Raw genomic sequence first — 26,291 nt, 5'->3', positions numbered from 1 at the left:
CAACTTGTTACGTAATACTTCGCGCGATCGGGCATTCCAATATGCACTTAGTCCAGCTGTGGAGGCCATGTGGCGAGTAGTTACGTAATACCTCTGCGAGTGCGGTTTCGACGACCGTGATTTGGCGACGATGGCGTCAGTAAGTCTGACGATCAGAGAGAAATATACCGACTCTAGTAGAGGTGAAATATCAGATGATAGGGGGAGGTACCGCCTTGTATCCCCAGGGTAATATAAAGCTTAGCCAGGCATCCTAGACGACCTAGGTAAACTGTAGGTTATTGTCTTTATTGTGATAGGTACCAGTATTAATTCTGTGTTACAAGGTTACTGAATGAGTAGTTAGGGTTAATTAAAAATTAACCCGTTAGGAATAGAGCTGTAATTCCTTTATTAATTAAGTTCCCCTGGAAGCGTTCCTAAATTATCACACGTTACTGAACGAGTAGTAAGGGTTAATTAAAAATTAACCAGTTAGGAATGGTGTTGTAATTCCTTTATTAATTAACTTCTCCTGGAAGCGTTTCTCAATTATCACACGCGTGGGTGTTGTGTAACGGTGAAGTGATTCGCATATTGTGTAACTAGACACCTAGAGATCAACTAATTAAGTGATCAGTTCTGGGTTGTTATTATTGCTGTTATTAATTAACTACTACGGCTGTACATTTGTCAGCGTAGATTAATACAGATTCCAAAGTGTATTGTGTTTTTGTTGTGTTTCTAGAGAACTAACGTGCTATAAAATATATACCTTATATAAGATCGTATCTCTGATCATACCTAGAGACGAGCCATACTAGGGTTTAACCGCCTGTTACAGAGAGATCTAATAGATATACAGTTAGGAGAGATATTTTGATAATCGTGTTTTATTCAGTTACGGGTACTATAGAATCCCCGTGACATATACTAACATTATATATCTGTTTATATGTATATAGTATGTACTCAAGGGCTATTAGCCCTAATGCGAGTAAAGTTATTATATATGTCAAAACCCACTACATGTTTCCATTAGCAGCAAGGGATCTATTGAAGATCATATGTGCTGCCTTGTCTTGGGCAAATATCCATTACATTTCATTTGAAAACATAGCCCATTTGAATGTCTATTTAACTGAATATATACATATTATATTTATGTGTAAAATATGTATCTTGTTCCTCTAAAATAGTGATATTTTCTGTTCTGTATGACAACCAGCTTTGTCTCCATCCTCCGCCTCGCACCTCGGTCTGTCCTTACCATCAGATTGACGCTTTAAGGCGAACAAACGGAGCTCTTGTTTGACTGTTTCGGTTCTGAAAATAATTTAAGCAATCGTAATATAAAATGTAATCAATATTTAAAAAAAAAAAATTGGCAATTTTCCAGTGTGTAGATCTTCCAACATGTTCAAAATAAACGTAAATATCCAAATTTACGCGCATATTCTATGTGTATTTTATTTTATTTATTCCAATCTAATTAAAATTAGCTCCACTATTACATATGGATCTAACAGCAGCCAGTTGAAGCTCATGTCCACCAATCAAAACCTTACTTGCAGAACCATGCCAGTGATTTAAAAATAATTTGAAAACATTCCGAATTATCCTGAGGGTATACGACATGTTTCGTGTGAATTACGAATGCCTTAAAACATGTTTTATTTTATAAAATAAATAATTTGTAATGTAAAACTGAAGACTGATTTAGTTAGGGTTTTTTTTATCAATAAATAAATAATTTATAATGTAAAATTGAAGACTTATAACCCATCCCGTACGTATTGGTATGGTTCGCTGTACTGCGGCCACTAAAATAGACTCGCCCGATATTTTTAGAATTTGTATGCTCCCAAATAATGTTATAAAAGGCGAAGTGTGATTGGTCAATATTTAAATTATTATTTACAAACCAAATGTTACCTGGACATTGGAGACTACGCAGTGTTGTTAGCAATCTGATTAAAATTAGTTCTACTGGTCTAAATAAGGCATTCGTAATTCACATGAAACATATCATATACCCTCAGGATAATTCCGAATATTTTCAAATTATTTTCAAATCACTGGCATGATTCTGCAAGTAAGGTTTTGATTGGTGGACATGAGCTACAACTGGCTGCTGTTAGATCCACATGTAATAGTGGAGCTAATTTTAATTAGATTGTATTTATTATATCATAATTTTGAAATTACGTGTTCATTTTAAAGGGACATACCCTAGTTTCAACCCGTAAAAATTAACACTAAGTTTATTTAATCTACAAACCTGTATCTTATGTGAATAAAGTTTAAACTGAGTGAAACATGAGTATGTGACTTTGAAATGTTGAAATACCCTCTAAAAATAGACTAAAACTCGACTCTATAACTGTTACTTCTCAGACGCACGCGCAGTTTTAAAAATATGAGAAATGCAATTTGTAATATTAAAAACACCCGGATGACCAAAAACACTTCGAACGTACGGAAACTGATAATCTAAACCATAAAATCTAAGTAAAGTATGATTTCAGTTAGTAACAAAAATATGCCTTAGTGATTACAAACTAGGGTATGTTCCTTTAAAGCGTAAGCAATAGTATTAAATTTTGTTTTCAATAAAATGTATGCAAACAGCAAACATAACTTTAGGGTGTAAGAAATCACTGAAAAAAAAAACCTTTTTTAATGTACATAAGAAGTGTTTTGAAGTATGTGAAAATGTTGAAAATATATGTATGGTTCCGAATTTTACATCGTGTGTATGTGTTTGTTACTTTCACTATTCTATCATAGTTTTAAAATTAATTTTGAAGTGTTCCCGACAGTATTACACTGAGTGGTGTGTGTATGTGTTTGTTACTTTCACTATTCTATCATAGTTTTAAAATTAATTTTGAAGTGTTCCCGACAGTATTACACTGAGTGGTAATACAGTACACGTTTAGTATTCTTGAGTTCATTATGCAAGGTATGAGTGAGATGGATTAATTTGTAATCTATCACAAATGCTAGTACAATACCACATTGGGACATTTTCAATTTTAGGGCGGCATCTAGCTTTAGTTTCAGGATCCAATCTCCTCGGTGGAGTCTTTCTCTGATTTTTACAAATTATTATTATTTTATTTATTTATTTATTTATTTATTTATTGTTGTCCACATTCCAACCAGTATAGTACGACTGGTATATAAAAAGCCAAAAATTACCAAATGTTTGAAATACATTAGCCGATGTCTAATGAATCAATATGCTCTAGTTGTTTACGTAGCTAAACAAAACAATGCCTCTGAGTTTGCTGCAATGTTTGAAGATGTTATCGACTAACAGATACTTTTTAACGATTGTAATTACATATGAAATATATTTTTCTGCATAAAATGTTAGAGGCTGTATATTAAAAGTGTTTCTGATCGTTCTAATATTTGTACTAGGTTAACTTTCATTTTATTTCATACGTACGAAATTATTTGAAGACAAAATCCAGTTTGGGCTTCTTACAAATATTAAGATGACCAAAAATACATTGAATATACATACAGACACTGATATTCGAAACAAGAAATATATTTAATATGTAAATTTAATCGTAGAAATATTTTATTATTCGGAAACATCTTACAATGCATCAAACTCAGGAATGTCCCTTTAAACGTCACCTTCCAAACTGCAAAGCGTCCTCTATTGTCTCTGGCAATTTTCTGTTTTGAGTTTCCGGCAGACCAAGAGACGTCAGTCCTGCGAAGACAGTAATCCCTCCAAACACGACCATCGGCAACACTGAAGCGAGATGGCCGCCTAAAAGAATTCCCTGAAACAAATGAAACAGAAGCAAGTGTCTGTTATATATGTATAATACTATTACAAAAACCTAAACAAGTACAAATTGAGAAGAAGACAGGGATTGAAGTGAAAATATACAGATGACGGTGAAACTGGTTTTAGAAAATTAAAGTTTGTTGTGTCTAACGACACCACTAGAACACAATGATTTATTGATAATTATTTATTGGAAGGTAGGACATGTTTTATTTAATCACGCACTAAACACATTTTATTTACGGTTATATGGCGTCAGAAATATGAGCTACACTTTTCGATTAGCAGCAAGGGATCATTTATATGCACCATCCCACAGACAAGATAACACATACCACAGCCTTTGATATACCAGTCGTGGTGCACTGGCTGGAGCAAGAAATAGCCCAATGAGCTCACCGACGGGGATCGATCCCAGACCGACCGCGCATCAAGCGAACGCTTTACCACTGGGCTAAGTCCCGCCCTATTAGATTAGATAGATTTGGTAATGTTGACTGACCAATAGTCGTCAGGGAAAACCTGCTACGTTTTCCCCATTAGCAGCAGGGGATCTTTTGTATGCACTTTCCCACAGATAAAACAGTTTGTTGCGTTTAACGACACCACTAGAACACATTTTATTAATAATTAGATACTGGATGTCACAGATTTGGTAATTTTGACTGACCAATAGTCGGCAGGGGAAATCCGCTACATTTTCCCCATTAGCAGCAAGGAATATTTTATATGCACTTTGTAACAGACAAAACAGCACAAACTACAGCCTTTGCTATACCAGTCGTGGGGCACTGGCAGTTTGACTCTGGCACATTTAACAGTTTTTCAGACCAAGCACCGGTATGTTTCTCAGTAGCACATTCCTTTAATGAAGTGGTTAATGAGGTAATAGACGAACCGAAACAGAATAATACTAACGTTAAGTGCAATGGTGAGTACAACGAGGATATTGTTAAGAAACTTACTGAAAATACAGATAACATATGCAATATGATTGACTATAGTCAAGTAACTATAAATACATGTGTGGATGATTTCACACGCGAATTGAACAATCTCATATTACCTTACTGTTCGGTTACAACACCTAAATATTTTGGAGGAAATAGAAAAAGTCCAAATGTTAAAGTTGAAGATAAACCATGGTTTAATGACATATGTCAAACATGTCAAATCTGAACTTACTAGTGATGACTTTTATAATCATTTTGTGACGAAACATGCTCTTAATTTGTTTTCGCCTGTGGCGATATTAATTGTTTTAGAAGGCCGTGTGCAGTTCCAAATTGCACTTAGCCGGGTGGGCAACTTGTTACGTAATACTTCTGCGCGACGGTCATCGAGCTTTTCTAATACTCACCCAGAGCAGGTATGGAGGCCATGTGGCTAGTAGTTACGTAATATCTCCGGTAGTGCTGTTTATGGCCAGGGGATTGGTCGCGGATTGGCGACAGCCAGACTGACGATCAGAGAGAAATATACCGACTCTGGCAGGGGTGGAATATCAGATGATAGGGGGAGGACCGCCTTGTACCCCCAGCCGATATTCTGCTTTATAATAAATAGCTAGGGTTTAGAGATAACTGGGAGAACCAAAAAGGAAGGCTTCCCGGGAACGTTGTCCGTTTGGATTTTATTTCTGCTCTGTTGTATAACCTTGATGTGATTGATGTGACTTTAAATATTTTAATACTGTATTATACCAATATTATTTAGACAGTGTCTTCGGTCATCTGACGAAGTAAATCGTAGTCTTACTGGTCTATATTTATACGAGTATTTGGTAATATAAAGCTTAGCCAGTCATCCTAGAAGACCTAGGTAAACTGTAGGTTATTGTCTTTATTGTGATACAGTAGCAGTATTAATTCTGTGTTACAAGGTTACTGAATGAGTAGTTAGGGTTAATTAAAAATTAACCAGTTAGGAATAGAGCTGTAATTCCTTTATTAATTAAGTTCCCCTGGAAGCGTTTCTCAATTATCACACGAGTGGGTGTTGTGTCACGGTGAAGTGATTAGCATATTGTGTAAACTAGACACCTAGAGATTAACTAATTAAGTGATCAATTCTGGGTTGTTATTATTGTTGTTATTAATTAACTACTGCGGCTGTACATTTGTCAGCGTAGGTTAATACAGATTCCAAAGTGTATTGTGTTTTGTTGTGTTTTCTAGTGAACTAAACGTGCTATAATAATATATACTTTATATAAGATCGTATCTCTGATCATACCTAGACGAGCCAACGCGGGTATATAACTGCCTGTTACAGAGAGATCTAATAGATATACAGTTAGGAGAGATATTTTGATAATCGTGTTTTATTCAGTTACGGGTATTATAGAATCCCCGTGACACATTTCTATCATCTTGCGTCTAACAACCCGACAACCAATAGCGAAGTTGAAGATTTCCTAACTAATTATGACATGAATACTGACGATCAAATAGCGTGCTCTTTAGATCAAGACATAACCGAAAGTGAAATATCAAGTGTTATACATAAGTTAGAGAAGAACAAATCTTGTGGCTATGATGATCTTCTTTATGAATATTTTATTAATTACATAAATGTATTGATGTCATGTCTATTGATGTTATTCAGTGCTGTTTTTAAATCAGGCCAATTCCCACAGAGTTGGGCAATAAATTGTATAGTGCCAGTTTTTAAAAAGGGAAATGCCAATGATACGGATAATTTCAGAGGCATTACCTTAGTTAGCTGTTTAGGAAAACTGTCCACCACTATTATGAATGAAAGATTGTTTAAATTTGACATGGAAAATAATATTATAACTGATGCACAGTTTGGTTTCAGAAAAAAATATGTCTACTGTAGATGCAATTTTTGTTTTAAATGCTTTGATAAATAGGGCGTTAAAGTCTCGCAAACGGTTATATTGCTGTTCTGTTGATTACAGAAAAGCATTTGATTTTATCAACAGGCATGTTATGGTATAAATTAATTAAACAAGACATCAGAGGGAAAATGCTTACTATTATAAGGTCATTATAATATAATGTTAAATGTGTCAAATATAATAATATAATTTCTGATGTCTTTATATACAAAAATGGATTATTACAGGGAGAAGTGTTATCCCCCATATTATTTTCCATGTATGTTAATGATTGTGAATTGCATTTAATGTCTGATAATTGTCCATATATTGATATACAGATGTTAAATATTTTCCTTATAATGTACGCTGATGATATGGTTCTTTTAGCGGAGACACCCGGAGACTACAAAAAAGATTAATTATCTGTCAAGTTATACGCGTAAATGGGATTTAACAGTAAATACGAAAAAGACCAAAATAGTTATTTTTAGAAATGGAGGTCCAATTCGAGACAACGAGAAGTGGTACTTTAATGGATGTAAACTTGATGTTGTAAATGAATTTATTTATCGTGGTGTTTTATTTTTCTACAACGGCAAATTCGCACGCACACAGAAGCGATTTGCAGAATAAGGGCGTAAAGCATTGTTTTCTTTAATGAATGTATGTAAAAATATTTTTTTCAACATTGCAACAATGCTGTCTGTTTTTGATATATATGTAAATTCTATTTTAAGCTATGCTTCTAAAATATGGGGTTTCCACAAGGTCCGTGGTGTTGAAAGGCTGCACATACAATTCTGTAAAAGACTATTGGGTGTTAAGTCGGGAACGTGCAACGAATTTGTTTATAGTGAACTTGGGCGTTTCCCGCTGCAAATCACAAGAAAACTCAGAATATTTAAATACTGGAAAACATTACGCAACTCTACTATTTATTTGGTACGCGGCATATATGAAGAAATGATACAATACAATGATGATTGGTTAATGAATATTAGGCAGGAACTTAACATGCTGGGTTTGAATTACATTTGGAATTTAGATTATGTTGACAATAGATGCTATATTATTATTAAAGAAAGAATATGCGACACATTTAAGCAACTCTGTTATAGCAGAACAATTACAACATCCAAGGGATATTTTTACCATCATTTATTAAACGAGTTCAAATTACAGTCTTACCTTAAATTACCAATAGATGAACGATATTTAAAGGAAATATGCAGAATCAGAATATGTGCTCATAAATTAGATATAGAATCTGGCCGATATCGTAACATCGAAAGATCAGAAAGATGAATACCATTTTATAATGCAATGCCCACAATACAAAGATTTGCGAAATAAGTACATAAAAATGTATTAGTTGTTAACTACAAGTAACAAAAAAGAACTTAATAACCTAGGAAAATATCTAGTACAAGCAAACAAAATTAGAGATCAGGTATCACAGTAAGTAAGATTTTTTTTGTTTTTTTGTTTGTTTTAGTATTCCTAATTACTTTAAAGTAAACCATACCCACCATTTTTTTTTGCACATGTATATATTGTATATATATATATATATATATATATATATATATATATATATATATATATATATATATATATATGTTTTGTATTATGTTTTGTATATATGCTGATGAGTTGTAAAACTTAAAGCTAATAAAGAATTGAATTGAATGCATCAGGCAGTCGTCACATTCTTTACAATGGGTACAATGCATAACAGATTATCCCATTGAAATGATACGCCGCTGTTTTGACTGTCAAACAATTATGTAATTATAATATACAAACCATATCTGAAATGTATGGGGCAATCATTCCTCCGAGCCCACCGAAGATACATCCTGACCCTATGCCCGACTGACGTATAACTGTCGGAAAAAGTTCAGCAGAGAAGACGTAAATTATAGCAAAAGCAGCGGAAGATCCAAACCGTCCAATCATCGATAGGGTAACAGTCACCCACGTGTGTGCTGCAACGACAGCCGTGTGAAAATGTTAACCAAAAAAGATGTGAACGAAACGAAATAAATATTTTATTTAGTTACGCACATTTAAATCTACAGTTTATATGATCTTAGATATATGATTAAAGTTAAAGTTTGTTTTATGTTTTGTTTAACGACACCACAAAAGCACATTGATTTATTAATCATCGGCTATTGGATGTCGAACATTTAGTAATTTCTGACATATAGTCTTAGAGAGGAAACCCGCTAAATGTTTCCATTAGTAGCAAGGGACATACCACGGCCTTTGATATACCAGTCGTGGTGCACTGACTGTTTTATTTAATTGCGCACATTTACATCTACGGTTTATATGGTCTCAGACATATAGTTAATAACTACACATAGAAACCCCCTGTCGCCTACTCTCTTTGATTTATTTATCAATTTATCAGCAATTTCCGTGCTTATATCTAATTAATGTTCAATCACTCTGTGCTGGGCACTCATCTCAGCTATCGGGGCTGTCTGACCATGACAGTTTTAAATATTAGTAAGAGAGGAATCGGTGCAGTAGCCGTACACCTACGCAGTGAGTCATTAAACTTGCTCTGGGTGTGAGCTGGTATCTATCAGCCTTAAAAGTCGGATGGCTTAACCACTAAACCACAGAGATAAAATATATTATCACAATACATGTTCCGTGTTAGCGGTCTCACCTGCGGTTCCATAGACCAATGGGAAAACTGTCGTCAGACATGCAATGCCTCCAGTCACCATTGAAGCCACGTATAGCTTCCGTCTCCCCGTCTTGTCCATTATGAATATCAGTGTGACGTAAGCAGATAGCTCTACAAGGCTGGAGATGACGAAGTTGAGGTACACGTTGCCGCTGAGGTTGCCGACGTTTAGACTGATGCCGTAGTATATGGCGTTAAGAGCCATCCTGGATGGTGATACAATTTATGAAATGTTTTGTCTTATTGTTTGTTAATCAAATAATCATTTTTTTAATCAAGTAATTATTGTAGTCAAGTAATCACACAGTATCAGCTGTTGACGTTGATTGCATATTAGTAGCCCATTTATTACTAGCCAGTTTATCCATCCTGACAAATACCTCCAGAAAGAGTAATTGAACGTGTATGTAAAATGACTTGCGGAGTTATGTTGTGTCAAAAAACGGTGGCGAGTCAAAAGCATTCGTTATATATACCCCCGTGATTAACAATAAACACTACATACATACGCTCTCTTTATGGCATGGGCCATAACACTATATTGAATACCGTTATGACACACGTCCTACATCACTAGTCTACTTGAGTTCGGCCAGACCGAGCACAAAAACGTCCGTTAGACTGGTTTATGCGCTTCACGATAAACCAAATGGCCACGTTGGGAACCAATCAGATAGTTCGCGAACGTTAGAGAAACGTTTGCTGGCTGTACGTTTTGGGAGTTGAGGTTTATGAAACTGACATCATTCAGCATCCTCGTTTAATAACATTGATTGTGAAGCGATTAAAATCATACTTAGGGTTTGTTATAAATTATAGCTTGTGTAACACCAAATTTCTGACACTATTCTGTGAATAGTTTATATGTATTTGTATATGTGTTTGTTTCTCTGTGCTTGCGTATGTGTATGTGGTGTGATGTGGGTAGGTGTATAAATGGATGAATGCACGGATTTATAACTAAAATGAGGAACATTAGACTACAAACAATGTATAAGCGGTCTTAAAGGGACATTCCTGAGTTTGCGGCATTATAAGTTTGTTTCCTACTAATAAAATAGTTCTACGATTAAACTTACATATTAAATATATTTTCTTGTTTAGAACATCAGTGTCTGTATATTCAATGTGTTTCTGGTCGTTTTAATATTTGTAAGAAGCGAAAACTGAAAATTATATTTTAGGAAATAAAATGAAATTTAACCTAGTACAAATATTAGAACGATCAGAAACACGTTTAATACATAGCCACTAATATTTTATGCAGTAATTACAATCGTTGAAAAGTCTCTGTTAGTCGATAACATCTTAAAACTTGCAGCAAACTCAGGAATGTCCCTTTAATTTTACCAATTGAAGAAAATGATAACACATCTGAGAAGCAGAACAGGGGAGGTAAACATGGCTGTTATCTTGGCGTGCGGTCCCTCATCCAAAGTTATGTCCCTCATGAGACCTTTTCTCATTGTGACGCCATTGGATTTGGCAATCCTTTTGATGATTACTTCAGCTTCGTCCAATCGACCGCGTGAAAGAAGCCATCGTGGAGATTCTGGTAATAACCTGCAAGTATAATAGTGTATGTACATGTAGTTGGACAAAGGTAATGTATACTTCATCAATATCCTGCAGATATAAATTTACATATTTGGATGAACACAATGTAAACTTTATTATGCAGTTATCAACTCGAATAATGCTTTGCATTAGTGGCCATAACTGGTTCCACAAAGGCCATGGTTTGTGCTATCCTGCCTGTGCGAAGCGCAAATAAAAGATCCCTTGCTGCTAATCGGAACGAGTAGCTCATGGAGTGGCGACAGCGGGTTTCCTCTCCAAATCTGTGTTGTCCGTAGCCATATGTCTGACGCCATATAACCGTAAATAAAATGTGTTGAGTGCGTCGTTAAATAAAACATTTCTTTCTTTAATATGGAAAAGAAATAACTTTACATTATACATAACAATGTATGTAAAAGGGCTGTAATCTAGAACCTCAGCAGATCACACTAACCAGGCGAGCCGCAGTTACATAGTAAAGCGACAGACCCTAGTTTTATAAACACTACGGCATATATTCCACTATTAGATCCGTTTTTTGATCACTGAAATCAAACATTACTTACATTTTATTGTTTAGATTATTCATTTCCGTACAACCGAAGTGTTTCTGGTCATCCTGGTGTTTCTAAAAACGCAAGTGCGTCTGAGAAGTAATGATTATGGAGTCGCATTTTGGTCTATTTTTAAAGGTATTTCAACAACGCAGACTCTTTGTTTTACTCTGTTGTATCCAAATTTGTTTCAGGTTTGTACATTAACCAAACTTAGTGTCCATTTTTACGGGATGAAACAGAAAAATATGCCTTAGTGTTTTAAAAACTAAGGTCTGTTCCTTTAATTTGAATTTCGTCGCAGAATTTAGCTTCTGAATTTGGGGGCAGTGTACCCATCCCCACCCACACCAACCATTTCCGACGCCTAAACATTTAAAAACAATCTAAACGCAAAACAGGTGCACAAAAATAGAAATGCACTGTTTGGCAATTTCAAAGACCCCCAAGGTCGATTAGAAAAAAGAGGCAATATTTGCTGTATCCAAATAAACCTTAAAAGCGCAGAGCATAGTCTTAGCCAGTGAATATGGACACTAACTTTAGTTAAAGAGACATTCCTGTGTTTGCTGCAATGTTTAAGATGTTATCGACTAACAGAGACTTTTTGAAGACTGTAATTTCATATTAAATATATTTTTCTGCATAAAATATTAGTGTCTATATATTAAACGTGTTTCTGATCGTTCTAATATTTGTACTAGGTTAAATTTAATTTTATTTCCTAAAAAAAGATGTTTTCGTACATACGAAATTATTTGAAGACAAAATCTTACAAATATTAAGACGACCAGAAACATATTGAATATACAGACACTGGTATTCTAACCACGAACATATATATAATAAGTAAGTTTAATTGTAGAACTATTTTATTAGTCGGAAACATCTTACAATGCAACACATTCGGGAATGTTCCTTTAATCTAGAAACCTGAAACACACATTTGGATAAGGTTATAACAGAGAGACGGTAAAGTTTTTGATGTTTAAACGGAGAAATATCGTCCAAAAACTAGGCCTAAACGTGTCTTGATAACCATTACTTCTCAGACGAACATGCGTTTTTAGAATTATGAAAACAATGCATTTTGGGGTATTACAAAAGCCGGAATGTCCAGAACCACTTCAGATGTACGAGATTATATTTCCTAAATAATAAAATGTAAGTACATGTACTTCTAATTTAAATGATCAAAAACGACTTTAATATTGAAAACTACGTCGAAGTGTTTAAAAACTAAGGTCTGTCACTTTAAATAAATTATATTAAATACCACCAATAGAGGAAGAAAAGTACAGCTGGAGCCGTCACGGACAGTTGCAGGTGTCTCCAGTCCCGTATGAAGTAGGCTAATCCTGATAGGATGATCAAACCTATACACCAGAAGACTTCTATTACAAGCCCAACAAATGTCCGCTTCGAAGGTCCCACCAGTTCCATAGCTTATATCAAAACCAAAACACAGTTTAGAACAAACAAAACGTTTAGCACTATCAGTAAATTAATAGAGAAAACTAGTTTGAACAAGGATCGAGCAAGCATGAGTGAGAGATGCATGAAAGAGAGAAGAAAGTGAGAGAGATCGGGTATCACAATACAGTTTTAATATTCTTGCGTTAATTATACACAATGTGTTTTTTCTTTCTCTCTCTCTCTCTCTCTCTCTCTCTCTCTCTCTCTCTCTCTCTCTCTCTCTCTCTCTCTCTGTATTTCTTGTTCTAGCCACGACTGGTATATCAAAGACCGTGGTATGTGCTATCCTGTATGTGGGATGCAGGGGCGTAGCGTGAGCTGGACCTGGGGGGGGGGGGTGGAGGGGGTTCGAATATGAACCAAGTGGACCGTTTCTATTTTGTTTTTGCACCACCAGAAACTCCATATGTATAAACCTGTATGATTTAGTTCTGAAAGAGAACCATTAGCTTCAGCGTGTGTGTGTGTGTGTTCGTCCGAAGCCCCCTCCCCCCGAACCCCCCCCCCAGCCTACGCCCCTGGGATGGTGCATATAAAATATCCCTTGCTACTAATGGACAAAATGTTGCAGGTTTCCTATCTAAGACTATGACAAATAACCAAGTGTTTTATATCCAATAGGCGATGACTAATAAATCAATGTGATGTCGACAGTGGTGTCGTTAAACAAAAGAAACAAACATAATATGTATGTATGTATGTATGTATGTATGTATGTATGTGTGTATGTATGTGTGTATTTATGTATGTATTTATGTATGTATGTATGTATGTATGTATGTATGTATTTATGTATGTATTTATGTGTGTGTGTATGTATGTATGTATGTATGTATGTATGTATGTATGTATGTATGTATGCATGTGTATGAATATCGTTATTACCAATAACAAAAGCGATCATGAATTCTCCAATTCTGGATATTCCGGAGAGATACGTGAACACAACAAATGTGATGACATTTGGAGCAAAGGCAACACCTATACCGGAGCATATTTGAAGCATAATTGCCGTCAACAGAGTTTTCTTTCGACCAATTCTGAAACGTACAATGGTTAAATGCAGATGAAGCGATCGAGAGTCATAATTTATTCAGAACGAAAAGCGAAATGCATGGACCTAAATTAAATAAAGCACTACAATTCGCGTGGAATCACCACATCTGTGAATCATTATAGAACGTGGCATTTTGATCAGCCGAGGAATCATAACCATGAAAGCTACACATAATTATCTACACATTAATGTTTAACATTAGTACACAGACACTCGTATTATTTTCTAGTGCAAAAGTGCAAAAAGCAAAAAAGATCACTAGTACGAGACTTACAATCTTGAATCTGTCTTAAGTATCCATTTAGTAGTGGGTGTGAAATATCAGAATTACAGTCCCAATACCTTTTTGTTATACAGTTTCATATATTCAGTAAGGTTATCGTCATTTTGAGTCACCCGATATATGTATGTTTCTATATACATATATTATCCACATAGTTCAAGATATTCAGGGAAATATAAGCAGTATGACCCACGTGTGTCATAATGATTTTGTGCATAACGAATGCATTTTGTGAAACGACGTCATAACTTAATGCGGCTTCCCCAGTGTATTCCTGAAAAATGACGTCGTTTCGTCATCTCTTTATAGTTACGTTTGAAACGTTTTGACATAGTCCAAGCTTGTTACTCACGAGAATAATATTTTGGATAATGTTGATAATAAAGAAATCAAGACACTCGCGTGTGAATTGTACTGATTTGACTAAACTCGTATCAGGATTCATGTATTACCGTCGCTCTCGCTGGGGTAATACAATAATCTCGTTTCGTAAAATCAGTACGACACACAGGTTCGTATAATAATCTATATATATAGCAACTAGTTTTCTAATTTACATGTCAGTAGTCATCCCCAATACAAGCGAACCAGTTAGAGCTCCGCCAAATCGCACCATGTTAGAATGTGTCCTCATGATCTCGTGTCCACACACCATGTCAAACTGAAACACAAAACAGACAGATACTTATTCCAGTACTGCCCTGTGCTAGGTTTGATTTAGCAAACTGGTCTGGCAGTGCCAGTCCTCTTTGAGCGATGCAGTAAGGATGCATTGTCCAGTAAAAGATCTCATACACTATGCTGACAAATGCCCAGTCGATTCTGTATAGTGCAGAGATACGGTCTTGGTCGTGGATAACGGTTTTGTCATACATCACTAACTTGAAGTCCTCTGATGCGCACTTCAGTTTAAAGGTGTGCAGGTCTTCACCAATATGGGGATGGGCATGCTACGACAGGTGGGTTTTTTTTTTTTTTTTTTTTTTTTACTATAATTCATTAATTTATAATTATTTACGTGCTTGTATTCAACTAAGATTAAAGTACGTTGTTCTGGACACGTAGCTCAGCTATCTTGACTTTCTATCCAGCTGGACAATAGGATAGTGAGAGAGAAGTCAGTGTAGTGACCTACCCATTGACTCGTTAAAACTCGCTATGGGTGGAAACAGAAACTGAGGTACCGGGATACGAACCCAGAACCTATAAAACATACACCATATAGCTTAATCACTACATCACCGAGGCCGGGGGATTGTTTATACTTATGGATTTGTGATAATTAATTTTCCCAGCAAAAGGGAGAGGGGAAAATGCACCTCTCCTTGAATTCGAGGCTGATTATAATCATTTTATAAGAAGCATTCAAAATGTTGGTATATAAATTTAAAATGTATTCTGCATACCAAATGTTTTCGTTTCTTCAAATACATCCAACTAGAAATACAAGTTGTAATGCTATCTAATCACCATTTGAAAGTGAAATAATTATTATTAAACGAGCTTCCATTTCGTATCATGTTTATGTCCCGAGTGAAATATCTTTTAGTTGTCACAAGCTTTAGCGAGGGACATAAACATGATACGTCATGTTTATGTCCCGAGTGAAATATTTTTTACTTGTTACAAGCTTTAGCGAAGGACATAAAGATGATACGAAATGGTAGCGAGTTTAATATCGTATTTATTACCCATAATCGATCTTAATTTATGTCGCTCAACTAGCTTGGTTGGCGTTCCTGTAATGTTGTAGTGCCCCAATCGATGACGTCATCTTGTGACGTCGAAGTGTTACGTCCCACTTGGCGTTCTAGTGGGACGTATCACTTTGTTATTAATATTCACCTCAGTAATAGCTGTTGGATAAAACCACGTCGTATCGTACACCCAGGACGTGCACGCCATTTGTGGAGTTGTGTTTGTGATTTCAGTAAAATCTCTCCATGTGTTGTTCTCAGACTTGTATATAGTACAGTGGGAGTACAGTCCCTCTTCGCCGGCAGAGGGCGGCGGTATCGTCATGTTAATTAGCTTTGCATGAGCCTCGTTCTGGATCGCGTAAGTGTCATTAGCCAGACCTGGAATCTTGCATCTATAAATGAAATGACATTAAACAGCGATCATTACAAATAATAACAAAGTACCCGGTATAGGGGAAAATGTAGATACTGTTACGAAGATCCGTTCAATGCGGTATTGCAGTACATGTTAGCATACTGCTCATGCAAGTAGGGCGTTCGCTATTGGATGTCAAACATTTGGTAATTTTAACATATAGTCTTAGAGAGGAAACCCACTACATGTTTCCATTAGTAGCAAGGAATCTTTTATATGCACCATTCCACAGACAGGATAGCGCATACCACGGCCTTTGATATACCAGTCGTGGTGCACTGGCTGGAACAAGAAATAGCCCAATGGACCCACCGACGGGGATCGATCCCCGACGCTGTACCACTGAGCTACGTCCCGCCCCATATTATGTATAAGCACATGACGTTGTACGTTTCGTTATTATAATAGGAAATATGTAATGACATACAATCATGACTCGAAATGTTTTATTTTCTGTACAGCATGTGTAGTGTAAAATAGCTGTTAGCTGAACGTTTGACGCCTTATTAGGCAACACGTGCCGATACATGTCTTGTGTTATAGTACTTGAGATTCACCAAGGAATTGTTTTCAAGTGAATAATATTGTTGGACATAAATGCTTATTATGTTAAACCAGTCCGTTAAAGACGTTGAGCTGTTAAAGGAAATGAGGAGAGGAACAAAATAAAACAAAAATAACAACGACCCCTTCCCTCGCCCGGGACCCCCCCCCCCCCCCCCCTAAAAAAAACAAAACAAACAAACAAACAAAAAAACAACAATAAAAAAACAACAACAAAAAAACAAAAAACAAACAACAACAACAAAAAAACAACCAACAAACAAAAAAACCCCAAAACAAACAATAAATAAACAACAAAACAAAACAAAAAAAACCCAAACAAACAAAAATCAACAACACCGTATCCCTAGTTGCAGCGGTAGCCCAAAACTTATAATAAATAGCCTTCATTTCATCTATTACTCATAACCGGTGATGAATACCTGTACTTAGGGATTCCAAGAATGAAGACAGGAAGGAGGGCCTGTATTGAGGCCATCACTGCTGGTAAACACGCCAGGTAGTAAAGCCGTTTCTGGTACGGTCCGAATTCACCGACTTCTGCTAGAATCTCGTCGAATTTCATCCTGTAGTAAAAGAGAGTGTCAAAGTAAAAGAAAGTAAAACAAATGAATGGCAAAATGCCCCACTAAAAAGTATTAATTATTCAGCATCGTATCTCTGTATCAGGCAGTGTTCAAATGGAGTTTTTGACAAAGTCGTGAAAATACCCGAGCATCGATCCTCTGCCAGGTTTTCCGTCTGCGGAACAACCATTCGCGAGTATTGGGAGAGTGGCAGTCCTCCTATAGGCAGTGCATGAAGGATGAAATAGTATTGTGTCGTGCTCGCAACGGTTATACTTACTTGACCCATTCATTTATCTAGAAGAATGATTCTCCACCGCAGTGTGAGCGTTTTCAGTGTACTTTGACGGTACGCCACATTTTGGTGGAGTGCAGTCATCTCCAAGAAACTAAAACAGATATATTTGGGTGCGAGTGCGAATACTTTTTACATGCTCATATACCACTAGAGTTTCGAGCATGTCCGTCCCGGGGCCTGTCTCTGGATAGCCAGTGACTTGCTCCGGGACAGAAAAAATTAAGGGGACAATTTTGAAATTTACATCCAAAAATCAATTAGTGGGCCTTTAAAATTTTTATGCGCATCTCAAGTTAATATAATTAATTAAAAAAACCAAAATCTACTCATTAAATTTGGTCGCTAGATTAGATTGGGCGGTCAAAAAGAAATTAGATAGATAGATAACTAGTTTAACGGGGGGGGGGGGGGGGGGGGGGGGGGGTAAAAATAGACAGAATTTTGTAAATAGCAATTAGTAAAAGAAATTAGTAGGATAAACAAAACAAAAATAAATAAATTACAAGCCAAAAATAAAATGAATTGACTGATCGGTTGAATATTTATATAATTTGGAGCATTTTTGAAGGACAGTCCAAAAATAAATAAGAGAAAGAAGAGAGGATCGGACTATTTAATAATATTAAAAAAGAGGTAATTTCGAGAGCAAAAGGTACAGCGTCTTGTCTCATCGCGAGCTCGAGTCGACAACAAAAATGTGATGGAATCATTTCGATTCCGTCCAGAACTTTTATTACAATTTCTATGTGATACTCACTTTTATTCCAAATATTTATTTGACATATCTGTTCTCTTTGTATTTTTACACAGTTCTTTACACTGTGATTTGATTTAACTCTTGAATTTTTATATTTATGTTTATCATCACATTATTGTTTGCGTACCGGCGTCGTGGTTAGGCCATCGGTCTACAGGCTGGTAGGTACTGGGTTCGGATCCCAGTCGAGGCATGGGATTTTTAATCCAGATACCGACTCCAAACCCTGAGTGAGCGCTCCGCAAGGCTCAATGGGTAGGTGTTAACCACTTGCACCGACCAGTGATCCATAACTGGTTCAACAAAGGCCATGGTTTGTGCTATCCTGCCTGTGGGAAGCGCAAATAAAAGATCCCTTGCTGCTAATCGGAAAGAGTAGCCCATGTAGTGGCGACAGCGGGTTTCCTCTCAAAATCTGTGTGGTCCTTAACCATATGTCCGACGCCATATAACCGTAAATAAAATGTGTTGAGTGCGTCGTTAAATAAAACATTTCTTTTTTCTTTTTCTTTTTTTTTTATTGTTTTTTTTTTGGTGCTGGAATGTCGTTAAACATCTATTCTATTATATTATACCACTCCTTAGGATGATCTACAGCACCCATTTGGATTTCGTCTCTAGAGGAAGACTACAACTGGTTTGACAGACGGAAGCCACCGATGGGGAAGGATATGGTCAACACCTGATATCATCACTGTGTTGATTGTGATTCATGCGTGCATGTCATCTCAGCTGGGGCGGGACGTAGCCCAGTGGTAAAGCACTCGCTTGATGCGGGTTCGGTCTGGGATCGATCCCCGTCGGTGGGTCCTTTGGGTTATTTCTCGTTCCAGCCAGTGCACCACGACTGGTATATCAAAGGCTATGGTATGTGTTAACCTGTCTGCGGGATGGTGTATACAAAAGATCCCTTGCTGCTAATCGAAAAATGTAGCCCATGAAGTGGCGACAGCAGGTTTCCTCTCTCAATATCTGTGTCCGACGCCATATAACCGTAAATAAAATGTGTTGAGTACGTCGTTAAATAATAATTTTTAAAAACCCAGTCACAGCTATATATATATATATATTCTAATAAGTTCTGTCCTGTGCTAGTTTTGAATTAGTAATTAACTAGTCTGGGGTGGCAACACTATTTTGAACAGTGCAGGGAGGGTGTATCGGTTGGGGATGTATTATCTGCCTATAGGTAGTACTTGTCACGGGGATTCTATAATTCCCGTAACTGAATAAAACACGATTATCAAAATATCTCTCCTAACTGTATATCTATTAGATCTCTCTGTAACAGGCGGTTAAACCCTAGTATGGCTCGTCTAGGTATGATCAGAGATACGATCTTATATAAAGTATATATTATTATAGCACGTTAGTTCTCTAGAAACACAACAAAAACACAATACACTTTGGAATCTGTATTAATCTACGCTGACAAATGTACAGCCGTAGTAGTTAAATAATAACAACAATAATAACAACCCAGAACTGATCACTTAATTAGTTAATCTCTAGGTGTCTAGTTACACAATATGCGAATCACTTCACCGTTACACCACACCCACACGTGTGATAATTGAGAAACGCTTCCAGGAGAAGTTAATTAATAAAGGAATTACAACACCATTCCTAACTGGTTAATTTTTAATTAACCCTAACTACTCATTCAGTAACCTTGTGACACAGAATTAATATTGGTACCTATCACAATAAAGACAATAACCTACAGTGTACCTAGGTCCGCTAGGATGACTGGCTAAGCTTTATATTACCAAATACTCATATAATGTTAGAACAAAAAGTCTACGATTTACTTCGTCAGATGACCGAAGACACTGTCTAAAGAATATTGGTATAATACAGTATCAAAATATTTAAAGTCACATCAATCACATCAAGGTTATACACAGAGCAGAAATAATATTTACCAAAGTCCAAACGGACTAACGTTCCCTCGGAGCCTTCCTATTCGTTCTCCTCGATATCTCTAAAACACTAGCTATTTATTATAATCAGGATTTTGCCTGGGGGTACAAGGCGGTACCTCACGTATCATCTCATATTCTACATCTACTAGAGTCGGTATATTTCTCTCTGATCGTCAGTCTGGCTGTCGCCAACCGCGAGCAATCTCCTGGCCATAAACAGCACTACCGGAGATATTACGTAACTACTCGCCACATGGCCTCCACAGCTGGACTAAGTGCATATTGGAATGCCCGATCGCGCGAAGTATTACGTAACAAGTTGCCCAGCTAGCTAAGTGCAATTAAACTGCACACGGCCCTCTAACACTATTAAAATCGCCACAGGCGAACAAATTTAAGCGTATGTACCGTCACAGTACTAAACCAAATAACGTCCGGCTGGGTCAAAGTTCGAGGTGCACCGAATTTTTGATAGAGAAGTTAACACCACAAGTCCTGTGATTGGTGATAAATGTGAGTGTGTTCGTTATAAAAAATAATAGTTTCATCTGGGTAAAACAAAATTCAATTTTATTTCTTCTAGTACCACTGAAAGAAATGTTTTATTTAACGACGCTCTCAACACATTTTTTTTACGGTTATATGATCTTTTATTTGCGCTTCCCACAGGCAGGATAGCACAAACCATGGCCTTTGTTGAACCAGTTATGGATCACTGATCGGTGCAAGTGGTTTACACCTACCCATTGAGCCTTGCGGAGCACTCATTCAGGGTTTGGAGTCGATATCTGGATTAAAAATCCCATGCCTCGACTGGGATCCGAACCCAGTACCTTCCAGCCTGTAGACCGATGGCCTGCCACGACGCCACTGAGGCCGGTCTAGTACCACTGTGTCAAGTAGCCTTGTGCTTGAAACATGCATGTGGTACCTGTAAAAAAAATTACTCGAATTTTGTGCGGAAGTAAGGTAGTCATAGACGCTACCCGTTTTCTCAGAAATGAGCAGCTTGACTCCCAATTTTTTCTGATTCACTTTAAGTGTGAGGGGTGGTAGTATTTATATCCGTGGCGTTTATGTCATAGATACGCTGCAGGTAGGAGTTTTAGCCACATATGTTACTATTGTCGTCTATGGGATTTGATTTGGTAGTATACACCCTATAATTAACATGCGATCAATCTTTAGAAAAGAGCCAATAGCCGATGCATTTTTCGTGCTGGCGTGTCGTTAAACATCTATTCTGTTCTATTCTATTCATTTAGAGAAGCGTTCTTTTTGTTCCTGCAAACTTGCTTGTATGTGAGATAGAGTTGCTTACGTATGTTCGCGATTTCTTTGGGTAACTAATCGTCCAAGCTATAAGGTTTGCCGGCCAGCATCTTAGCGGCTTTTTTATTGTTTCTTTGTCATTAAATTGTACAAAATGGGCCACAAAAGTTCGTGGTCTCGTTTGTGATTCACCTGGTACATGGATAGGCGCTGTAGTAACAAAATCGGTTAGAACCTGCTGGGTGTTTTCTGTTTGGCCACCATCTTAAAGGGACATCCCTGAGTTTGCTGCATTGTAAGATGTTTCCAACTAATAAAATAGTTCTACGATTAAACTTTGATATTAAATATATTTTCTTGTTTAGAATATCAGTGTCTGTATATTCAATGTGATTCTGATCGTCTTAATATTTGTAAGAAACCCAAATTGGATTTTTTCTTGACGAAAAAATATTTTTTAGGAAATAAATTGAAATTTAACCTAGTACAAATATTAGAACGATCAGAAACAAGTTTAATATACAACCACTAATATTTTATGCAGAAACATTTATTTGATATGTAATTACAGTCGTCAAAAACGTCTGTTAGTTGATAACATCTTAAAAACTGCAGCAAACTCGGGAATGTCCCTTTAAGGATGATGCTTGGTATAATATCATCTATGATTAGTTTGTTTAAAATTGGTCACACTAGTTCTGGTTTCGCTATATCATCTATATAAATATAACCGACTGTCTGTCTGCTTTATGACTCTCTGTCCTCTATGGGCGGTATTTAGCTCAGTCGGTAGAGCGCTTGTCTGAGGTGCTTAGGTCGCAGGATCTAACTTCCTCGGTGGACTTGGCCATCATTGTGTTTTTGACATCCAATAGGCAATGATTAATTAATCAATGCGCTCTAATGGTATCGTTAAGCAAGACTAAGTTTGGTTGTAATTAAACACCTAGAAACTGCAACCACGACCCGAACGCCCGTGCTCCTCCCGATATCTTGCGACGCCTGTAATATCAACAGGCTTTCATAATAATAATTTAAAAAAATTATTGCAATTGTATAATTGTGCTACTATAGAGTGGTGATCATCATTATCTAAAACGAACGAAAGTAACAGATTTCCTTTTGTCAGGTGGTTATGAACCAGAATTAACAGAAATTGATCAACAAAATCTAGGTAATGTATTATTTCAGTGATAAAACAAACAACCCTAATAGCGAAACATACGCCGTACTCTTTACAAACTAGGCTCTGCCAATTTAATAACTACTATTAATATTACACATCCAATATATACTGAACAGCATTGAAAACGCACCACCAGTTCACGATAACAAATGTGAATGGGGCGTATATCAGCATTAAAAATATCAATGAATAAGTACCGTACTACCTTATAGACCATGCATGACGACGAGTAACTTACAAAAACGATTGCCTGAACACTCCATGAAACACAACACCAAAACGCAACATATTGCATGCATAGCATGATAAACGTAAACTGAATGTGCAAAGCATGCTGGTTGGGGCTATAAAAGGTGGTCTCTGAAGTAGTCTTTGAGGGAACGTTAACCAAGTGATGGCAAGGTTGACAGCTGAGGAACGTGAACGTGTCTTAGGCATGCTTCAAGTCGGCATTTCGAGTAGAGTCATCGGACAGCGGTGTGGATGCCACCATTAAACAATTACTAGACTCCACAGGAGATACCACCAGTCAGGAACCACCAGGGACCGTCCACCTCCAGGCCAACGACGTGTTACGACACTACGACAAGATCGCCATATTGTTCCCCTCCATATTTGTGATCGAACGCTGCCAGCTGTCAGGACTGCACAATCTGTTCAAGGTCGACGAGGGGTTATCAGCGCAGACAATGTGCGTCGCCGTCTTCGCTCTGTTGGGCTGCGTGATCAACGACCATAGGTTGGATCTATCCTGACTGATCGACATCGAAATGAGCGCCGACGTTTGGCAGAAAGGTATCGTCATTGGAGATTACAACGTTGGCATGGTGTGCTATTCTCTGACGAATCCCGTTTCCATTTAAGGATTTCTGATGGTCAGTTGCGGGTGTGGCGTAGGCGTGGAGAACGTTACCACAATTACTACCTTGTTCAAACGGATTGATGGGGTGGAGGGAGTGTCATGGTGTGGGGCGGGATCAGTTATCATCACCGAGCAGCACTCAGTGTTTGCCCTGGCAGAATGATGCCATTTTCTATCGGGATAACGTCTTGCAAAATCACGTCATTCCCTTCTTTCATCAGCATCGGGATATGCACACATTAAGCAAGACACCGCTCGAACGCACACAGCACGTGTCACAACACAGTACCTAGCGAACAATAATCTTCCTTTGCTTCAATGGCCAGCACTGTCCCCTGATTTATCGCCAATAGAGTTCTTTGGGATTACCTTGGTCAACGCATCTCACGTCGTCCACACATGAATAACATTAGATAACTGGATTACGCACTACAGCAGGAGTGGAATACTATTCGCAGATATATCGGGTCGATGAGAAGACGTTGCATGGCTTGTGTTGCTGCAGATGGTGGTCATACGCGCTATTGACGTTTCATTTTGACCCCACGTGTCTTTCATACGTAGATGCATTAACACTAATCAATGATTTTGCATCCTTTTTTGTTTGTTGTCATTACCATTCATCCATCTGTTGCTATTCACAACAAAAACATTTATTGCTCATGTATTCTTCTTGAAACCAAACATTTCTTGGTGGTGCGTTTTCAAAGCTGTTCAGTATATTTTCTTTTGTACAATATCGGTGTCTGGGGCGGGGGTGGGGCGTGATTTAGCTCAGAAGGTTGAGTGCTCACTTGAGATGCTTGCGTCGCAGTGTCTAACCACCTCGGTGGACCTATTTAGCTGATTCATTTATGAAAGAAGGAAGGAATGTTTAATAATACCTCAACTCAAAATAAAATGTATGTATCTTATTGTTACTGGGTGTCAAACTAAGGTACGAAAATGGAGGATAAAACTCCCGCAGAAATTGATGGTCCATTTCAAACGTCGTTTGTTTTCAATAGCAAGTCTAACGCCATACAACCGTAAACGAAAAGTGTTGTCAGTCGTTAAATAAACTATTTTTTTCCCTCTACAGCAAGTGTTGCAATGCAATTTGTTTAATGTGATGGGGCTCGTTTAATGTGATCGTTAAACAGATTAGTTTTTCTCAGGTGCGTGTGCAGAAATTTACACAGGGTGGGAAAGGGGTGTAAACTGTGGCGAGCGATCATTTTACAGGATATATTTAAAAAAAGTATATTTAAAAAGACGAATGAATACGAAGAAGAAGAAGAAAAAGAAGAAGGAAATGTTTTATTTAACAACGCACTCAACACATTTCATTTACGGTTATATGGCGTCGGACGAATGAATACATGCAACAGACGAATATGGATTCCGTTGTGCATTGTGTATTATAATGCAAATCCAAATCGAAGTACGTGTATGCATATTATTTTTAAAAAAACCCGCAATGTGCATGTGTCTTCTGTGTTAAGAATTTTGTTTTTTGTAAAAAAAAAACCCCAAAAACCCCCACTAAGTCAACTAAACTTTCACCGTCCATAACCTCTTTGTGCTAAATTAGTTAGTTGCATATGTTTAATAATGAAACTGTTTTACATTCTTACCTGCAGCTGTGTCAAGTTAAGTTACGCAGTCTGTTTAATTGCTGGTCGATATGCAAGTCACGAAATGTGTCCAGAACTCGTCCATTAAGATATGAAACCCTATCCAAGGTCATCCCAATGTAGATACTTACATGGGTTCTCTCACTGGTGAATCGCGGCTGGTTTTAAGTCACAGAACGGAACAGATAGATAGATAGATAGATAGATAGATAGATAGATAAGTAGTTTAACGTGCGCATATACCACTAGGGTTTCGAACACGCCCATCCAGAGTCCGACCTCCGATAAGATCTGTATTATGTTCAGGCCATTACACAACGGAATATGAGAAACTTGATACATAAGCTATAGTGACAAGATAGGGTTTACATGAGACAATAGAATAATAGTATTTATACAAATGCAATAAAATAATAAAGGCAATGATATAATACAAATGTAATAACGTATTGTAATGTCGCATTATTGTAATTACTACCTTGGGTAGTAATAGTAAATGATAAAAAGAAAACAAGTGTACAGTATATATGTAAAAATAATTGTAATAAATAATCTCCTTTTACATGTTTCATCTTATATTCAGAAAGGAACTGCTAAATAACTGCTAAATATGACGTCATACATATGACGTTACTGCAGTAGAATGGGATTGATTTGATTACGTCATTGTTGCTTTTATCTAACGAAGAGCATTAAGAAATGGACAAAACTTTCTAATAAAATACATTTCTTTTGTCTTTCTTTTCATTTCGTCATTGGTATCTATGTGATAAAATGGGAAAATTGTAAATTTAATATCTTTTTGTGCCGCACATGTATTTAAATGTGAACTCAATGGTATGCATCTTGTCAATCTAA

The 26,291-nt window shown here is 36.9% G+C and overlaps 1 protein-coding gene across 1 annotated transcript; it reads right to left on the bottom strand.

Annotated features, from left to right (window-relative positions):
• Positions 1–837: 837 nt before the first annotated feature.
• LOC121383532 (organic cation transporter protein-like) lies at positions 838–17,516 on the bottom strand. The gene is made up of 10 exons (XM_041513619.1): positions 17,374–17,516; positions 16,118–16,364; positions 14,830–14,933; positions 13,818–13,972; positions 12,733–12,901; positions 10,693–10,905; positions 9,322–9,548; positions 8,445–8,626; positions 3,634–3,785; positions 838–1,305 (listed from the first exon to the last, which is right to left on the bottom strand). The coding sequence occupies exons 1-10, from the start codon at positions 17,514–17,516 to the stop codon at positions 1,170–1,172; spliced, it is 1,728 nt and encodes a 575-aa protein (XP_041369553.1). The 3' UTR covers positions 838–1,169.
• Positions 17,517–26,291: the final 8,775 nt, after the last annotated feature.

This window comes from Gigantopelta aegis, chromosome 10, assembly GCF_016097555.1.
Source record: "Gigantopelta aegis isolate Gae_Host chromosome 10, Gae_host_genome, whole genome shotgun sequence".
Taxonomy (NCBI): domain Eukaryota; kingdom Metazoa; phylum Mollusca; class Gastropoda; order Neomphalida; family Peltospiridae; genus Gigantopelta; species Gigantopelta aegis.
The sequence above is the reverse complement of the archived record's forward strand: the minus strand, read 5'-3'. Positions and strand labels throughout refer to the sequence as shown.